At 39.9% G+C, this 17960-nt stretch overlaps 1 protein-coding gene across 1 annotated transcript in view; it reads left to right on the top strand.

The window, feature by feature from the left end:
- Positions 1-17960, top strand: part of LRP1B (LDL receptor related protein 1B) — a 3634433-nt gene that overhangs the window by 3232338 nt on the left and 384135 nt on the right. Inside the window, exons 70-71 of the mRNA XM_085647014.1 lie at positions 9310-9439; positions 10400-10506. Coding sequence (XP_085503140.1) covers positions 9310-9439; positions 10400-10506 — 237 coding nt within the window. The remainder of the gene's footprint in view (positions 1-9309; positions 9440-10399; positions 10507-17960) is intronic.

Below are 17960 nucleotides of genomic sequence, written 5' to 3'. Positions count from 1 at the left end.
TGTACTATAATACTTGACAGATCCTCCCTTTCTACTAATCATCCTGTTGTTGATCTTACTCCTGTGAGGAGATTGGACATTTTTATCACCTTTTAAAGAGTATTAGTTTACTGCTACCAACTCCTCCCCACTTCTTCTCCCTATGGGATGTCTATTTGGTTCTAACTATGCCTGTTCACATTTTTCCATCACACTCATATAATTTGTGTACTTGCAAAATTGTAACACTCTGTTTCATTGCGGATCAGTGGTTCAGAGAGAATATGGGTGGCAGAAGGCATGACTGGGCATAAACTATGCAGAAGACGCTTCTATTGATGTCTGATGTCTCAAATCTGTGACTAGTGCCATTACCCCTAGCAGCATGTGCTTTTTCTTCTGATGAAGCAACAAAAGTGTTCATCAGTTCAATTCAATTCATGAAACTTTATTTGGAACAGGAACAGCCATAAAAGGTACACAAATAATAAAAACATATATAGAATACAGTACAAGATGAATGCATAAGTAGGCAACATGACATTAGAATGGATACAGTACAAACAAATGTCTGCTGGCCATGACAGGCAACATGGAAGCCTAAAAATTAATATCGTAATCAGAATACAACAACCACCACATTCCTCCCAAGATTATAGTTCACTTCCAACCACCTCACTCAGCCAGAAAAACGACTTAGTTTACATACTTTAAAAGGTATGAGATCTGATATTACACCTGGCCCTCCATCGATAACTCGCATCTAATTGCTGCTTTAAAAAATGAACAAACACCGAAACAAACATTGTGACTGCTTAGGAGCTGTAGATAAGCAGAGCATCCCTATGCTTCCTAAACCTCATGGTTTTTAAAATTGGCTGAATAAATAACTTTAAAAGGGTATCCCAAAATGTGCAAAGAAGTGTCAAACGCATCAAAGTTTTCTCTCCCACAACCATCACGGGGGAAGGTCAATACTGACATACCCAGAAAACAACAGGTACCGAGAAACCTCAAAAGACACCACACAGCGCCAGCCCTAAAGCAGAAAACTGAAGATCTTACCCAATGTGAGAGAGTTAGGGTTAAATACAGTGCAGGTTCAAGTAGTGCAAGTATCAAGGGATAATCTTAAATGGAACTTTTGGTCAACTCTTTTTACAACCTCAGTGAATCAGCCTTTTTTAGAGTAGACGGTGCATCAAATATGTTGGATAAGCTCAATGCATGAAGTTGTTTTTTTAACATAAGCCAGCCAGGGAATAGAGAAGCTCTTGTCAAATTTAAGACATCTAAAAGGATATCCCTGTTTAAGCTAGACTCAGTGTTAACCCAGACATTGACCCAGAGAAAAAGCGGGACCAGCTTAGCTTTATCAGATATATGCTGGAGGTTTAGCTCTGAATGAATAATGGAATAAGAAGTTGTGGGAGGCAGCTAGAGGAGCTGCCTACAAATGGAGTATTCCTTAGTGTAGAAGGAGGTAAGATTATGACATCCCCAAACCCCAACACCATATAATGCAGCAGATACACACTGACTATTGTAAATATTCAGGAAGTGTGAAACACTCCCCCTACCTGCAGCCAGAGGCATATTAAGTAGTGCTCCAGCTGATCTGCTGAGTTTCAAACACGAACAGCTGCTCTGCCATTGCCAAGAGCATGCAGTACTAAAAACAATCCCCAAGCTGCTAAAATTGCTCACGCTTCCAAGTGATTGCACCCTCAACAATAATTTGGATATATATTTCTTGCCTGGCCCATACGCCATAATGTGCGATTTCTCATAATTTGTGCCCAGGTCCAATTCACTCATAAAAGATGCAAAGGATTACATAGCATGTGTCCTGCACCTGAAGCTCGTGCCATAGTTACAAAGTCAAATGCATAAACTCTCACCGGTATGGGAACTTGGGAAACTGCAGGGATGTCTCTGGTAGCATTAGTAAGAGTGGGACACAAATTATTAATATAAATCATGAAAAGCAACAGGGCCAGGATACATCCTTGAGGCACCCTGCGAGCCAGAGGGAAGGTGTCTGACATTTCTTCTGCCAGGCCAAAGTGAACCTCCATTACAAGGTTCTCATGTAGAATGAACAAAAAATTCAGTAGTGCCATCTCGACTCATAAATCCAGCATCTTTGAACAAAGTTTAGTTCTATTAATGCAGTCAAATGCTATTGACTGGTCCATAAAGGCGAGGTACAGCGGGCAGCACTTAGCAATGGTATACTTGTCAATGATCAAATTCAAGTTTAAGTAGGGTTTCACTGCGCCCAGCCCCTGTCCGAACCCAGCTTGAAAAGTACACAGAAGATCATTGTATTTTGCCCATGATTTTAGGCGGTTAAATATCATCCATCCGAAGACCTTGAAAGTACTTTCAATGAGAGAAATGGGACGGTAGTATTTTGACACCATGCAATACCTTTTTTTTTTAAACGGGGACGATTGTGGAAGGAACTTTAGACTTTGAGTAAGGAGCCGCTGTTTGTTTTAATCCTTAAATGCTACTTATTGGATATTCTGGGGAGAGTGTGAGAAATTTTTATAATTTTGAAGGATACCTTTTAAATTCTGCTTCTATTTAAATATAACTTTGCTCCTACCTGCTGCTGCTGATTTAAACTCTCCGGTCCACCGCGGGGTCTCCCGTTTGTTGCAGAGAGAGTTGTTTGGTTTTGCTCTTGCTTCCGGCTTGCCGCCATTGTGGGTGGCTGATGGTCCTGTCTTTCTCGGGCATTTCTAGCCACTCACTATAAACGGGATGAAATCCCGGGTGCTCAGCAGATGCGCTTAGTGAGTAAGGAGCCGCTGTTTGTTCTAATACTTAAATACTACTTTTTGGATATTCTGGAGAGAGTGAGAGAACTTCTTTATAATTTTAAAGTATACATTTTAAATTCTGCTTCTATTTAAATATAACTTTTCTCCTACCTGCTGATGCTGATTTAAACTCTCTAGTTTGCCGTGGGGTGTCCCGTTTGTTGTGGAGTGAGCTGTTTGGTTGTGCTCTTGCTTCTGGCTGGCCGCCATTGTGGGAGGTTGATGGTTCAGCCTTTTTCTGGCGATTCCGGCCACTTACTATAAACCGGATGGAAACCCGTGCATGCAGCGGACATGCATAGTGAGTAAGGAGCCACTGTTTGTTTAAATCCTTAAATGCTACTTATTGGATATTCCGGGGAGAGTGTCAGAACTTTTTATAATTTTAAAGGATACCTTTTAAATTCTGCTTCTATTTAAATATAACTTTGCTCCTACCTGCTGCTGCTGATTTAAACTTTTCGATCTGTTGTGGGGTGTCAACATTTTTTGTAGAGAGAGATGTTTGGTTTTGCTCTTGCTTCCGACTGGCCCCCATTTTGGGAGGTTGACGGTCTAGCCTTTCTCGGGCATTTCCGGCCACTCACTATAAATAGGATGGAAACCCGGCTGTGCAGCTGATGCACGCAGCAGCACACCAAAGGCAAACCCATCTGCGCCCATCCATACTCGGACCATGCTCAGCACCAGCCACGCTGCCGGTTTTGAGCCAGAGATCACTTTAATGGACTTGAAATGGTCAGACCTGTCCTGGTCTGTCTTTTGAACCCTACCTAGCTCAGGGCACATCTCATTGCTCTCACTGTGGCCTTACTTTCCAGCACCTTTCATTACTCAGGTGGGAGAGCTTTCTCCTACATCGCAGCCAAGACCTCGAACGAGCTCCCCGTTAACATCAGACGCTCGCAAACCCTGCACACCTTCAGGAAGGACCTCAAGACCTTGCTCTTCGACTGATCTGGAGCTCTCCCCTCCCCCAGCGCCTTGAGACCCTCACGGGTGAGTAGCGCGCTTTATAAATTCCTGTACTCATTAACGTAAGGTTGTTAGTCAAGAATGCTATTGCATTCCAGGAGTTCTTAGAATCTGATCAAATTGAAATTGCCTTTATAACGGAAACATGGCAGATGCTTCCTCTGACCTGGATCTACTTTTGGTCATACCGACAGGTTTTAAAAGTTGACAGTGTAGAAAGAAAAGGCTGTGGCATAGCTCTTATTCTTAAATCAAGTTTTACATCTTGTATCAAAGCAAATTCAGAAAATGAGGACTGTGAAGTCCTGGAATTTAAAGTTGAATTAGGTGGTCAATATTCCTTTAATGCCATTTTACTCTACCGTCCTCTTAGTTCTAAGGCCTCTTTTATTGACAATCTAGGTCCCCTCCTAGCTCACAAAGCCGAACCTTTCAATTTCTCCATGTTAAGTGACAAAGTGCTTAATTGATCAGATGGCCAGTGCGGGATTATGTCAACTTGTAAAGGGTTCGTCACACATCGCTGGACACTGTCTAGATGGGATTTTCTCTGACAACCCTCATCTAAGATGGACTAGACCTGCCTATGATTTGGTCTGATCATAAGGAAGTCAGTTGTTCTTGGAATAAACTAGAGGCTAAACTGCTAAACCATCTTCATTTAGAAACTCTACAGCCTACGTCTACTGGCCCTGATCAAGCGGCCGCTAAGTTCCACTTCTGGCTTGATTCAGGTATGACGCAATTAGCCTCTCCTAAACATAATCAACATTCCAGGTGCTTACCCTCTGAACCTTGGTTTAATGACATTCTTAGAGCTCAGAAACAACTATGCCATGAATTGGAGAGGAAATGAAGAGTTGAGGATAATTCACTTACGAAAACGGAATATAAATCATCCCTTCAAATTTATAAGAAACTTATCCTCAGGAAAAAGGCTTCCTATTTCACGTAGAAAATCAGAGCCCTAAAGCTCTATTTACTACACTAAAGCATTTGTCTAAACTGCCAGATACACTAGACACTAATGCCAGTCAGGAGTGCTGCAACTCCCTAGCTGAATCCTTTCAGCACAAGGTTAAGTCTGTTTTTGACAGCTTTGTACTCCTGGACAATTGTTTGGCTCAGACCCCCATCCAACTCAATAGGACACAATCCACACTAGAATCGGCTACCACAATCCTCTCATCCTTCACTGCCTTGACTACCCAACAGACTACCAAAATTATTGGTGCAATCAAATCAAGCTCTCCCTCAGATCCCTGGCCCCCAATAATTCTGCACTCCGAAAATCATAGCTATTCCCCTCACAGTGATTTTTAAGGTCATGTTTACATCAGGGCATTTTCCATTTCAGTGGAAAAAAGCCTCCCTACTTCCGTTACTAAAAAAAATCTTATCTGGATGCTAAGGAGATGCTTAACTATAGACCTAAAGCGAGACTTCTCTTTCCCGCAAAAGTGATCGAGAAAGCCATTAACACTAAACTGACTTCCTTTGTTTATGATAATGCTATTCTGGATCCCTCCCAATTCAGATTTTGTGCTTACGATAGCACAGAGCTGGCACTTATCACAGCTACTGAGGAGCTCATGCAGACTTTAGATGGGGGGGGGGGGTTTGCTGCCCTGATACTTTTGGACTTATCAGCAGCTTTTAATGCGGTTAATCATGAGTTGCTGCTGGTCCGTCTAGCTTCCATTGGGATCAGGAATAAGGCGCTCTTGTTGCTGAGCTCCTTTCTGCCTGAACGGTCTCAGTTGGTTGCATTGGGAAACTATGTTTCACCCTCCTTTTCGCTACCATGTGGAGTTCATCAGGGATCTTCCCTGAGCCCAACGCTTTTCAATGTCTATGTCACACCTCTGGTCAAATCTATAAAAAGCTATGGCTTTGCCCTCGTGTTGTATGCAGACGATATGCAGATTATTGCTTCGGTGAGCAGGTCATCCAGCCCCACAGCCATCAGTTTTCATGACTGTATGTGCTGTATAACCAATTGGATGAAAGACAATTGTCGGAAGTTAAAGTCATCCAAGACTGAGGTTCTGGTATTTGGCAACAATCCCTCATTCTGGACAGATAGCTGGTGGCCTGTCCAACTTGGGGGCATATTTACAAGGGCTTTATCTCCGCTTTTTTGGCTTACAAAGCCACAAAAGCAGAGATAAAACCAGCGCCATATTTACAAGAGGGTGCTAACATGCATAATCGCATGTTAGCACCCTTTTTCCCAGCGCCTCCCTTTGCATCACCAATGAGATGCAAAATGGGCGTTACTGGGCGTACCCCGGATGGACTACCTTGCAAATATCGCTGATGTTTACATCGCGATATTTACAAGGCAGCCCACATGATTTTAGCAGATGTTAGATTTTGGTGAAAACTGCTGTTTTCGCCAAAATCTAACGTCTGTTAAAATCCTGACTTAGCCATCCCTAACATAGGGGGTGGATTATGCTGATACGACCCTGTGGGTCGTATCAGCAAGGTTATCGCCGTTTTGCAGGGAACATCACTGGAAAACCAGCGATGTTCCCTGCAAAAGGGCGATAACCTCGCTATCTCTGGAATTTTTATCGCCCTGGAGAAACGCGTTGTTAATAACGAGCTACCAGGGTGATAAATTCCAGAGATAGCCTGCGATAATATTATTATCGCTAAGCACGGCCAGCGATAATTATTGCTGGCCGTTCTCTACCTACACCAGTGCCCAAAGCTAAAAACATAGGAGTCATCTTTGACACTAAGCTGTCCTTTGAAGTGCAAACCAGTTTTGTCACCTCTGCTTGCTTTTTTATCCTTAACATTTTGGGGAATATTCTTCCCTCAATACCTATGGATTTAAGGAAAATGGCGGTATCTGTACTGATATCATCTAGATTGGATTACTTCAATGCCCTTTTTACCAGTATCCTCAAATGCAACATTCAAAAGCTGCAGACTGTTCAAAAGGCAACAACAAGAATAGTGGTCGGAATCTCCAAATTGGATTCTGCTTCCACAGCTTTATCCCATCTGCACTGGCTGCCAGTAGCTAAGTTGATACAGTTTAAATCACTTTGCATTGCCTTTAAATCACTGAACAATTTGGGGCCAATGCAGCTGGCAAACTTTATTAAGCCATATATTCCAGCAAGATCCCTTAAGTCAGTCGAACTTGGAAATTTCGTTGTTCCTAGTGTAAGTAGGGCTAGGTGGGGTGGCAGTAGTTTCACTACCACAACAGCTAAACTGTGGAACTCTCTGCCAACTTCGCTTAAAAAAGAGACTAACCTGTTAAAATTTAGAAAGGGCTTAAAAACATGTTTTTTTAAGGCATAAATCTTAAACATACACCAGCCTAATCTGTATATGGTAAGGGCAGCGCCGAGACACCCTAGGGAATTTGTTGCACTTTATAAATTCTTCATCATCATCATTTTGTTACACAATGAATTATTAAAAACATTTGTTAACAAGGGACCCAACAGATCAATTTTACACTTGATAAGGTTCATTAGAATCCCATCCGGGCCCGAGGCAATGCCACTCAGGCTTTGCCTAAGGGCATTGGCCACTCCATAAAGGGTAACAGACAATGTGTAGCATCCAAAGACACTCTCTCAAATGTTCCATTATACAGATTATCATTTTTCAGTGACACACATCTTTTTGCCCTAATCAGTTCCACAGAGTTCTCTTTTTACAGTGTTTCAATCAGAGGATTTCAGAAAGTGAAACAATCAGCTATTTGTGATGACCCCATAACCAATCCAACCATATTCCCAGGCTTTTCTATCACACATTGCATTTCACAGTAATATATTTGTTCTATCATAGATGTGCTATTCGACCAAAGACATCACAAAGTGCTGTGAATTACAAAGTCAATTATGTTGCTATGCTTGGCGCTTTTTTTTTTTTCTACGGAGTTTCATATAGCTCTAACTTGACTCGAAGGTATCGGGTATCAGAGCGCTTTACATAGCACGAGTTGCGTCACATGAGGACACATTCATTTTGGTTAGGCACGGGGATATTAAGTGATTTGCCCAGAATCACATGATGTTCAGCGTCATTGCCGAGACTGGAACCCAGTTTCCCAGATTCGAGGTCGACTGCCCTAGCCGATAGGCCAACTCCTCTCCACACTTCACGCTTCAGTTGCCTTCTAACTCCACTCTTGATGTGCTCAGTTACATTCATCAAGACAGTCTCTACCCTTGGGCCCTTATCTGCTTCAGGATTTCTATTGGGTCTAGCACCCATGACCTGCACTGTCCTACAATTGGAAAGAGGAACTGTGTTGCAAGGGTTATTCTAAGGCAGGTGTAACTCAGTCAAGGGACTAATCCCTGTCCATTATGTGGTTTTCCTTTGTATTGGCTACTGCTGGCTCTTGCCGACCCAAGAAACACACGATAAATGTGAAGTGAGAGGACTCTTGCGAAGGATGTGTAAGAGTCTTGATAATGTCTCCGCTGTGCTCAGCTATAAATATATGTCATAATCACAAACTTGTTACAGATTTACAGGTTTGACATATTTAACTTTTCATTGCTCTTTTCAGCTGTAGTTGCGGCAATGCTGCAAATTTGCTTTTGGTAGCACTTCCACTTAAACCTTCCCAGTTTAATTTTCTAATGAATGTTTAACACTAAGAGTTTGCCATCAAGATTAACAACAGAAAGTTCCAATACCCAATATCTTTTCTGTATGTGTAGAAAAATATTAAATTATTTTTGACACCGCATATTTGCTCTCTCTATTACATGGCAGAACAGCAGTATGCCATTATTACAGAGTGCAAGTGGCTGTGAATTACTAGTAGGCAGCATAGCAAAATGGTGGATTTCCTTTCAAAGTCATGCATGTTTTATTCAGGAATTCTTAAGATCAGGTATACCCAGAGACCAATAACCAAACTGAGCAAATTAATGCATTGTCTAAGAGAAAGAACGGTGACTGCTAGTAAAATGTAGAACATTTTCAATACCAACAAACAGACTGACCTGTACCTGGAATTTAAAGTCAATCAAATCTGAAACAATTTTTGTTTCTAAATAGGTTACATAATGCTCGCCTATAAAATAAATGCAACCTGTATATGCATATCTCAGGTTATTCACAAGCCAATATCATGCCAGAATGAAAATCATGAATGTGTTTGCTTGTGTTTTGAATGCCCCTATAATAACCAATACTATAAAGGTATTATTAAGACATGTCTAAATTGTCTTAGATTTAACCACAGCTTCTTGTGCTTTATAAATTTTGAATTATAATTTAAATTAGTTTTCCACTGTCTCAGTACGTAAACACATTTGGATCAAAGAAATGCACAATTTACCAGCACTACCCACAATAGATTGAGGCATTTTAGAGTCCATATACAATTGAATATTTGCTATTGAGTGCATACATTGTAAATGTCTCTTCAGTTTAGCTTTACTCTGTGTGAAAGTTGTAATGATGTAACTATATATTTCAACTTTAACTTCATAATATTCATTATGTACTTCATATCTTTTTACTCTCACAGAGACATTGTGAAAGCGGGTGCTCAAAGGATCAATTTCAATGTGCAAATGGGCAATGTATATCTTCCAAGTGGAGATGTGATGGTCACGAAGATTGCAAGTTAGGGGAAGATGAGAATAGCTGTGAACCAGGTAAACATACATGTATATGAAATGATAGATACATTTTTGTTATTGTCAAAAATAATAAGTTAGACTGATTCAATAAAATGTATTTTTACAAGGTATAGGAATGCCTTATTATATCTGAGACATAAACAAAGGGAAATTATGCCAATCTACAGCACAATTTTTGTCTAGTAGTCATGTTTCTGTTTTTGAATAGTAGCAAATTTAATATTACCCCTTGATTTCTGTTGTTCTTTCTTAGGTTTTGATATACTTTATAAATGTTATACGAATCATTGCAATTGATTGCAAAATTAAACAAATTGTTTTCATGTACTTGAAATTTCACTCTGCTTATAAAACTAAAGCCATAGTTTATGTAGGTTAATGTTTAGAGTTGAAGTGTGTATTTTTGTACGGTTTCCTCCTCACAAATTCAAAACCTTTGAAAAATAAAAAGTGGACTCTAACATATAATATACTTGGAGAATATTTTCTAAGCTTTTCTCAGTTATGGGTGTCACATAAGTTTGAACAGAAACCATTTTACCTTTCACAAGGCATTTACACAATTGTGATATACATATAATTTGTTATGTTGTTTTTTCATTGGTAATGTTACATATTCACAGTGGGTAATGGTTAAGTTCCTGGTGATAGTGCAGACTAGTCTTCCAGTAATGTTAAAACCAGAGAAGCTATAGCCACAATATTTAAGACTAAATTAACATTGGGGTCTCGATATTAAGAATAAGTGAACATAGGAATATAGGCTAACATTAGTTAATCTGCAAACCACTTTCATGACTTTCTTTCTTTAGGAAGTACACTATGTATTTTGCCAGATTGCATACTTTTATCGGACCAATTAATTATACTGTACGGAGACAGAGAAAGTAGAGGAGCAATTCATGATATTCACTTCCCGTGTCTTTAAAACAATTCTCTTCTATAATCAAAATAATTATCATGTTACATTTTCAGCATCTCCAACTTGCTCGTCGAGTGAATATGTGTGTTCAGGTGGAGGATGTATATCAGCATCTTTAAGGTGCAATGGAGAATTTGACTGCAGTGATGGCTCAGATGAGGTAAATTGATCTTTTTTGTACCATGTATAATGTGATTAGAACTTTCTAGTTGATAATCACCCAAAGACAAATTCTAAGGTTGCTTTACTTTGTTTTAATATGGTTATTTTTCCATTGTTAGTTGACTATTAAAATGTAAAAAATTTATGGCACATAAGAAATATCAACATATTGAAATAAAGCGGGAAAATAAGAATAAAAAAGACAGCACAAAAAATAGATAACATACTGAATTATAACCCAAATATTGTAAATGCAAATATGGGTTGTAATAAGCAGATGCTAAATGCCCATTAAAAGTTCAGAACATGCTTGCATTGATGTGCCAGTGGTATGTCAAATATGTATTTTTTTTGTAAATCTATACAGTATCTATCAGGGTTTTTACATAGTGAATGGCAGTCTCTTAAAATGCCAGGGTTCCATGTTTAAAGAGTAAGAATGTATAACTGTCAAGCCCTGTCATAGAGTGCACAGGTGAATCACTTAAGTGACTAGTGTACTCCCTGCTCAGGAACTAACTCAGAGCTACATGTAGTCATGGTCAAAGTGGACATAAAACCTTGAATTTCAAAGAGAGGGGGCTCGTAAATCGAAAGGGATGGAGAACCCAAAAACTGTCAGGTTAAAAAAAGAAGGTTCCCTTTGGATGGGATACAAATTCATCCACTCACACTTCTATCATACTTCTCTCTTTTTTTAACTCAAAGTGGACATAGACAAAGATTTCTTCAATCTATAAAAAGAGTCTCATCAAAGATTTCCATGACAAGATTGTTGCTTAGAGTGCTTATTGTGTTTATTTAAACAATTCAGCCACTTAGTGATTTATTTTTACATTTATTTTTTATTGGTTTATGACAGAGTGAAATAGCAGTAAATTGCAAGGAATTGCATCAACATATCCATTTCCTCCAGGTCTCAGAGTAGCCAGACATACTGAAAAGTAAACATGTACACAACTACTATACACAAATTGGAACCATCACGTCTTTCATGTTCAATTCTAATGTCAATGAATGACCTAAACAAGAAAACATCTAGATGGTGTCCATCAGTCCGGCAATGTGTAAACAGTAAAACAGCTCTATGTTCAGACATATAAGCAACACTTACTTTAATGGCTGGTCTTCTGCACTCGTTCCCATGGTGCCTCTATATCTGGGTCATTATTCATTAGTAACACCTGCAGTAGAGCGGACACAGCTGACAGCTCTCACATAATCATGTATGAGAACACCTATCACTCAATCATCACCAACACCCTCCTGTTGAATCCCCTGAGCATGAAGGGCCTCCCAGCACAAGGAGCCCCTGGGGCACTGACCATAGCACATGTGGGCAGTCAATTTAGTGTACACTATGTTCAAGGAAGGCGCTCATCATTCTTTGCTTCTATCTTCTGAATGTAGGCATCCCAACATCCCATCTCCTGTGGTCCCCTCTCAGAGATGTACCCCTGCAAGCACATCTGACTCAGCTTGAGCCCATGTCAGGAGCATCCTTAACCACCCCTTAATATTCAAGGTTGTGAGTGCCTTCCAAGTCATAGCAATTTGTTGTTTAAATAGAATGAAATCTAGGTCTATATGCTTATGCATATATTTGTCCCCTTTTTCTTTAGGGCAGAGCCCCAACCCACAAGATTCAGGAGTGGGTAAAAGTGTGTGACCCACAATACCGGCTGTAATTTCAGTTAGCTCCCCCCACATTCAGTCACTTTATGATATACCACACAACAAGCATGGCTTTCTTTAGTTTAGTGGTCAGATTCAAATTAACTACAGAATAAAGTCTGTTTCAGGTCCTAATTGTTCACATTTTGTCACCAAAGCAATCATATCATTTCAAAAACATGACACAAGTGAGAGTATTGGTTTTTATATCATTTGCACAAGGTTTGATTTCTATTTCCCTAAGGAAATGCAGTGTTTGTTCCCTTGTAAAATTGTACATCTTAGCAGGATGATCTAAGATAATATATTTTTTACATACTTTATGGCAAAATATTTTAACATCTTGCTACTGGCACTCAATTTACCTTGGAATAATAGAGAGCTCAGTTAACCTTTCTGAGACTATAACTTGTGACCTGAACTTTACAACAGATATACACGCACAGTGAAGAACTCTCTAATCTAAGTTGCTATATGCAGCATCAAGTGAATTAAATGCTGGTACCTAATACATTATTAGTAGACGAAATACAGCACTTATGGGATGTCACATTAAATGTAGATTTAAATATTTAGAGTCTCTTAAATACTGTCATCCAATTCATTTAACCTAAACCTTAATACTTACTGTGCATACACAAAGCCACTCTAGGTTAGTGTTATTAGAGTATCATGAAGGGGGGACACTTGTATTATTCATTTAGATCTCTCAATTGCCCATTATAATTACTTCTGAATCTGTATTGTGTCTCTGTTTATAAATCACTTCAATACAAAGAGGAAATAAAGGAGGGTTGAAAGACCACCAAGCACAGCCTCCTATGAATAACAGTAACATAATACGTGTTTGTGGTCAATTTATCTGAGAAAAAGGTTGATAGGAATGCCTGTAATTATTTATGTCTGTTCAACTGAAAGGATGGTAGCCCTCCTCATACAACCCAAACAGGAGGTGGTGTGGGCTACAGATCTTCACAGATGGGAGCTTGTAAGGTGTTAGTCAGACAAGTGGAAGCTCTCTTTAGAGGTAGGCATGGGTGTGAGAAGAAAAAGAAGGAAAAAAACAGTAAAACTACTTCCTGGTGGACCTATGATATTTTATTCTTGTTCCCACTAGGTAGGGATCAAAGAAATGGGGTGTAGCTCTGCCCTATTCATACATCCCAGGAGCTCATCTCTGTGAAGGGTTGCAGACCCCACCACCACCTATTTTGATTGTGGTATGAAAAGGGGTCCTTTGATGAGGTATACCACTTGAGGTGGATGAGGACTACCATCCTTTAAGCTTAACGGTCTTATATCATTACAGACCTACCTACTCCCTTTTTTCTCATATATATTGACCATGAGCACTTATTGTGTTTACTTCATTTATGAGTAACAAAATATTTTTTATGAGATAAAAAATGTGTTTCCTCTTCTTAATATCTATCTGTTTATCATTGTTTCCTTTAAGAGGACTACAAACAGCTCAATTAGAGAGTGGACTGTACTGAATATTCCCAAATGTTTCTCTTCTTTTCAGAAAATGTTCTTCTTATTCTACAACAGAATTTAGAAAGCCACTAATCATTAAATTAGCTGATCATGGAAGTTTCCTTGTAACTGGTATCTGAGTCAGACTCAGAATCTGAAGGGTTAGAATTTCCCAGAATAAAAAGGCCAGAATTAACCAACAGAAAAGACTAAAATAGACTAGAGCTGTGTCAGCCATTGACCATTCTGTTCACTGGGAATGCCCCACACATCGTGCCAGTAAATTACAAATGTGCTGTTTACCCATGGATGTCGATTCACCAGACTACAAGGGGTATCGTTTTTACATCACACATCCCTTTAAGCGTAATGCCATCACAAGAAGTTATATCATATGACTTTTGACCCTGAATCCTCCCAGGGAGGGATGTTACAGGACCTAAACTCTGATGACAACACAATAGTTATCATCACTCAAGTTCCATAATAATTTCATGATTAACCTATTACCTACTGAGCCCTTTGTTGATGTTTGAGAACACTTTGTGCTTATCCTTTTATCATTTTTGTTTACAAAAGGTATCTAGGCCAAATATTTGTATTATTTTCCAACTATCCTGGTATACTATAGTTAAATTGAGAATGTGGATTTCCTTTAAGGCAAAATATTGACTTTTTTGTGGGGGTGGTGGGCTTCTTGGAAAAGACATGAAAAAGATTTATGCAAGAAAGTGCAAGTTTTTTTTTCTAAAGCAACATCAATAAGAAGGTTTGCTGTGTGGAAATCCACAGCTTCCTAGCTTTCAGAAACAAGCAGAGTTGTGTGTCTACTTATCAAACATTTCTGTGTTTGGTAGGTTTCCCTAGGTGGCTGCTGTGCCAAGATCCAAATACAACAGCTATCTATATTGTTGAGTTCTCCTCATTGTGTTTTTGAGGACATCTGTGTTGTGTGTGCTAGGCCAAGCCACACAAGTGGGGTGCCATTTTTTGGGAAGAAGTGTGAGGATGGTGAGAGGATGTGGGACACTAGGGATTGTGTGGATCCCTGCATATTCCAGAGGTGTCACTCACTGAAATGTGAGGGAAATGTGGGATGTAAGGCAAAGGTTGAGGTTTGCAGTGCACTGTAGGGAAAAACATTTTTGGATCCAAGTAGTGCACAAGACTCTGGATTCCTATGGATGGCTAGTTTAAAAAAAGTCTGGGTCTAATAGGTTTCCCAGGGTGGCAGCCAAGCCCAGGCCAGAATAATGCAGACTTTCATCATGGCAATGAGAAGATATTTGGATATATCCCTACTCTGCCAGTCCATATGTTTAAACCACACCAAAAAGCAATCCAGATTTTCAATTGCTTGCCACGGGGATGCTATGTGCCCCAGGCAGGTAGAAAATGTGTTGGGACAGATTGGACATTAGTGATGAAGGATAGGATGAACAAATAAAAATATTTCCTTGGTGTCTCATGGTATTTTTGCCCGACCTCCCAAGGGCAGAAATGTTGCAAACTGCTAAATTAACCCCCATGAAGCAAAAACACTGTTGGATTCAGTTTACGGTGGGGCCACACCCCATGCCTGGCAAGGCAGCGCCTCAATCCTTCTTTTTTTTTGCACCATTTTTTCCTTGGTGGTCTAATTGGCTTTCTGATCCCCAGGGTCCAGTTTGTGGTAAGCTCCCCTATGTACCATTAAGACTGTTAGGCCCTATCTAGGGTGGGGGCACAGCCCAATGCTTAAGCAAGCACCCTCCCTACTCCTTATGTTTTACACTATTTTTTCATGGTGGTCTAGTGGGATTGTCTGCCTTCAGGCAAATTGCGAGTAAAATCTCCAAATCAGCCCTGTGGGCAGAAAGACTGTGCTGGGGTTGAAATGGAACACAGTCCCATGCCCAACGGACCAACCCCCCTTCACAAAAACAGTACAGCTACCATTCCCTGGTGTCTAGTGGGCCTTTTACTCCCCCTCCCGAGGGACGGATTGAGATAAACCCTCCCTATCCACCACCGGAGAAGCAGAAAGACTGGTAATCTCCGGGGAAGGTAGGTCCAGACTTATGTGGGATTGCTTCCTCCTAAAACGACAGTGCCGTGCACACTCTCTGTTGCCCCCCAGGATAAACACCCACTATCCGCCCCTGGGGGCTGAAAGACTATTGTGTGCTGAATGGGGAAGCATAGACCCATGCTCATGGGGGTGCTCAGTGTATCACCCACTATTCCGGCCCTGCTACTTATGCCATCAATGCACTGAGCTGGCATGGGAACATGTAAAATTATGAGGAACTTAATACATAAACATTAACAGTTTTTGGCTAAGACATTATGCTAATCTGCCAGTAATTCTTTTCTCGAAAATGGTAAATGCTGACATTCACAAAATCTCAACACCATTTGCCCTCCAACACTGTTCCAAATTGAGCTAACTTTTGCTGTTTTGAGGCAAGTGATATTTTGTGTCTAATCACTCTATTGTCCATAATGAGACAAGAATTAAAGATAAGGGGGCATATTATCAAGCATGGAGTTAAAATTATCGCCGCTTTAGCGGCAGAAAACTGCTGCTAAAGCGGCGATAATGGGCTTGATAATATGCACTTGAGAATTCCAATAGAAGCCCATATTGTCACCAAAACATGGGCTTCTATGGGAATTCTCAAGGGCATATTATCAAGCCCATTTTCGCCGCTTTAGCGGCAGTTTTGTGCCGCTAAAGCGGCGATAATGTTAACTCTGTTTCTTGATAATATGCCCCAAGGTTCTTTCAAACCTATTTTGTATTTTTCTCGAAGACCCAGCTTCAACACACACTCTTAACCTTATCCCTGAAGGATTCTGGTACTCCAGTTTCAAAGGTCACAAAGGATAGTGAGGAAAATGCGACAACGTTTTTCTGAGTATATATGACTAAATAGGGTAGAATCCAATTACATTTGTATCTGTCGATGGCTGTCCCAAGAGAGAAACTCTTCTGCAAATATAGCTGGTCAAACTTAATGTAAGAAAGAGGGCTGGACTGGGTTGAATGTTGTGGTAGTTTCTGTTTTTCACATAAAAAATACTTTTCCCAGAGGTTTCGCCCACCATCTTGAATTTTATAACAACAGGCACATTTCAATATTTTTGGTGGCACTCTAAACGTTTTAATTACTCTAGCTAAGGGAACTACATTACTGAAGGTTAACAATAGTTTGTGGGCTGCTGGCACCATTTATAGATTGGTTAAGAAATACCCAATAATTCCATGCTGGGTTCTTGTTTAAGAACCCTTGCTGGGCACACTGGCACTTGAGAACTTGTTTGGAACAAGGATTAAAATGGTGTCTTCCTCTCTTCTATTCCTCCCTTCTGCTTCAATAAAAAAAGTGAATATATACAGCAAACAAGGAACTGTAGTCAACCAGTTTACATCACTGGTCTGGAGTGCGAGACAGAGCACAACAAGTCACTCTATCAAATCCTCTAACTAGTGTTGAGATCTTCAATTCGGGCAAGTCTTAAAATGATTCTTCATCTGTCAGTACCCGCTGCTATGACAAGCCTTAGCTGTTTGACTGAAGCATACTTACAAATACATTTCTCTGCCATGGTTGCTTCTGATCTACAGCTCTATCTATGTTGCTGCAGAATTATTCCAGGAAGAGACTAATGGTGTACAATATTGTGAGAATTGTATTTCCTTGTTCAAAATCTAAAAATTCTTAAAATTAGAAAAACGTGTGCTCATCGGATATCTAATAATTTGTTACAGGAAATAATTTTGCTCAGTAATATTTATAGAAAATCAATAGTTGATGAGGTTGTTGTCCTGTGAATGGATTTGAACAATCACCTGATGCTGTAAAATGTTTTGTCATGGCAATATACGAATTCGTCAGTGGTATTTGCCGCATGATGCCAACTGTTTTCTGTCGCAGGCGTTTAAATGTGTTGGCTGCAAAAGTTGTCATTAGCATTTGAATTCGTGTCTCATTCTACTTTTATTACAATGCCACCGGTAATACCGAATATTAAATCAAACACTGCACAAGATATGGGTGACACAATCAAATAGCACTGACACAATTCTGTTTTTAGGGGACCTATACCACACTTTTAGCATACCAACAGAAGAAATGGGGATGTTGTCAGAGATACATAAGCACATAGACCTTGCTTTCTTTTTTAAAGCAAGAAACCGATCAATATACCAGAAAAACGTGCTGAATCACTTTTTCATTGAAAGAAAGATGAAAATCAACATGTTAATTTCGATTTTGAGTGAAAAAAACACCCCCCTTCCCTGTATTTCGGACACCT

The sequence above is a fragment of the Triturus cristatus genome, chromosome 3_2 (genome assembly GCF_964204655.1).
Source record: "Triturus cristatus chromosome 3_2, aTriCri1.1, whole genome shotgun sequence".
NCBI classification, from domain to species: domain Eukaryota; kingdom Metazoa; phylum Chordata; class Amphibia; order Caudata; family Salamandridae; genus Triturus; species Triturus cristatus.
The sequence above is the reverse complement of the archived record's forward strand: the minus strand, read 5'-3'. Positions and strand labels throughout refer to the sequence as shown.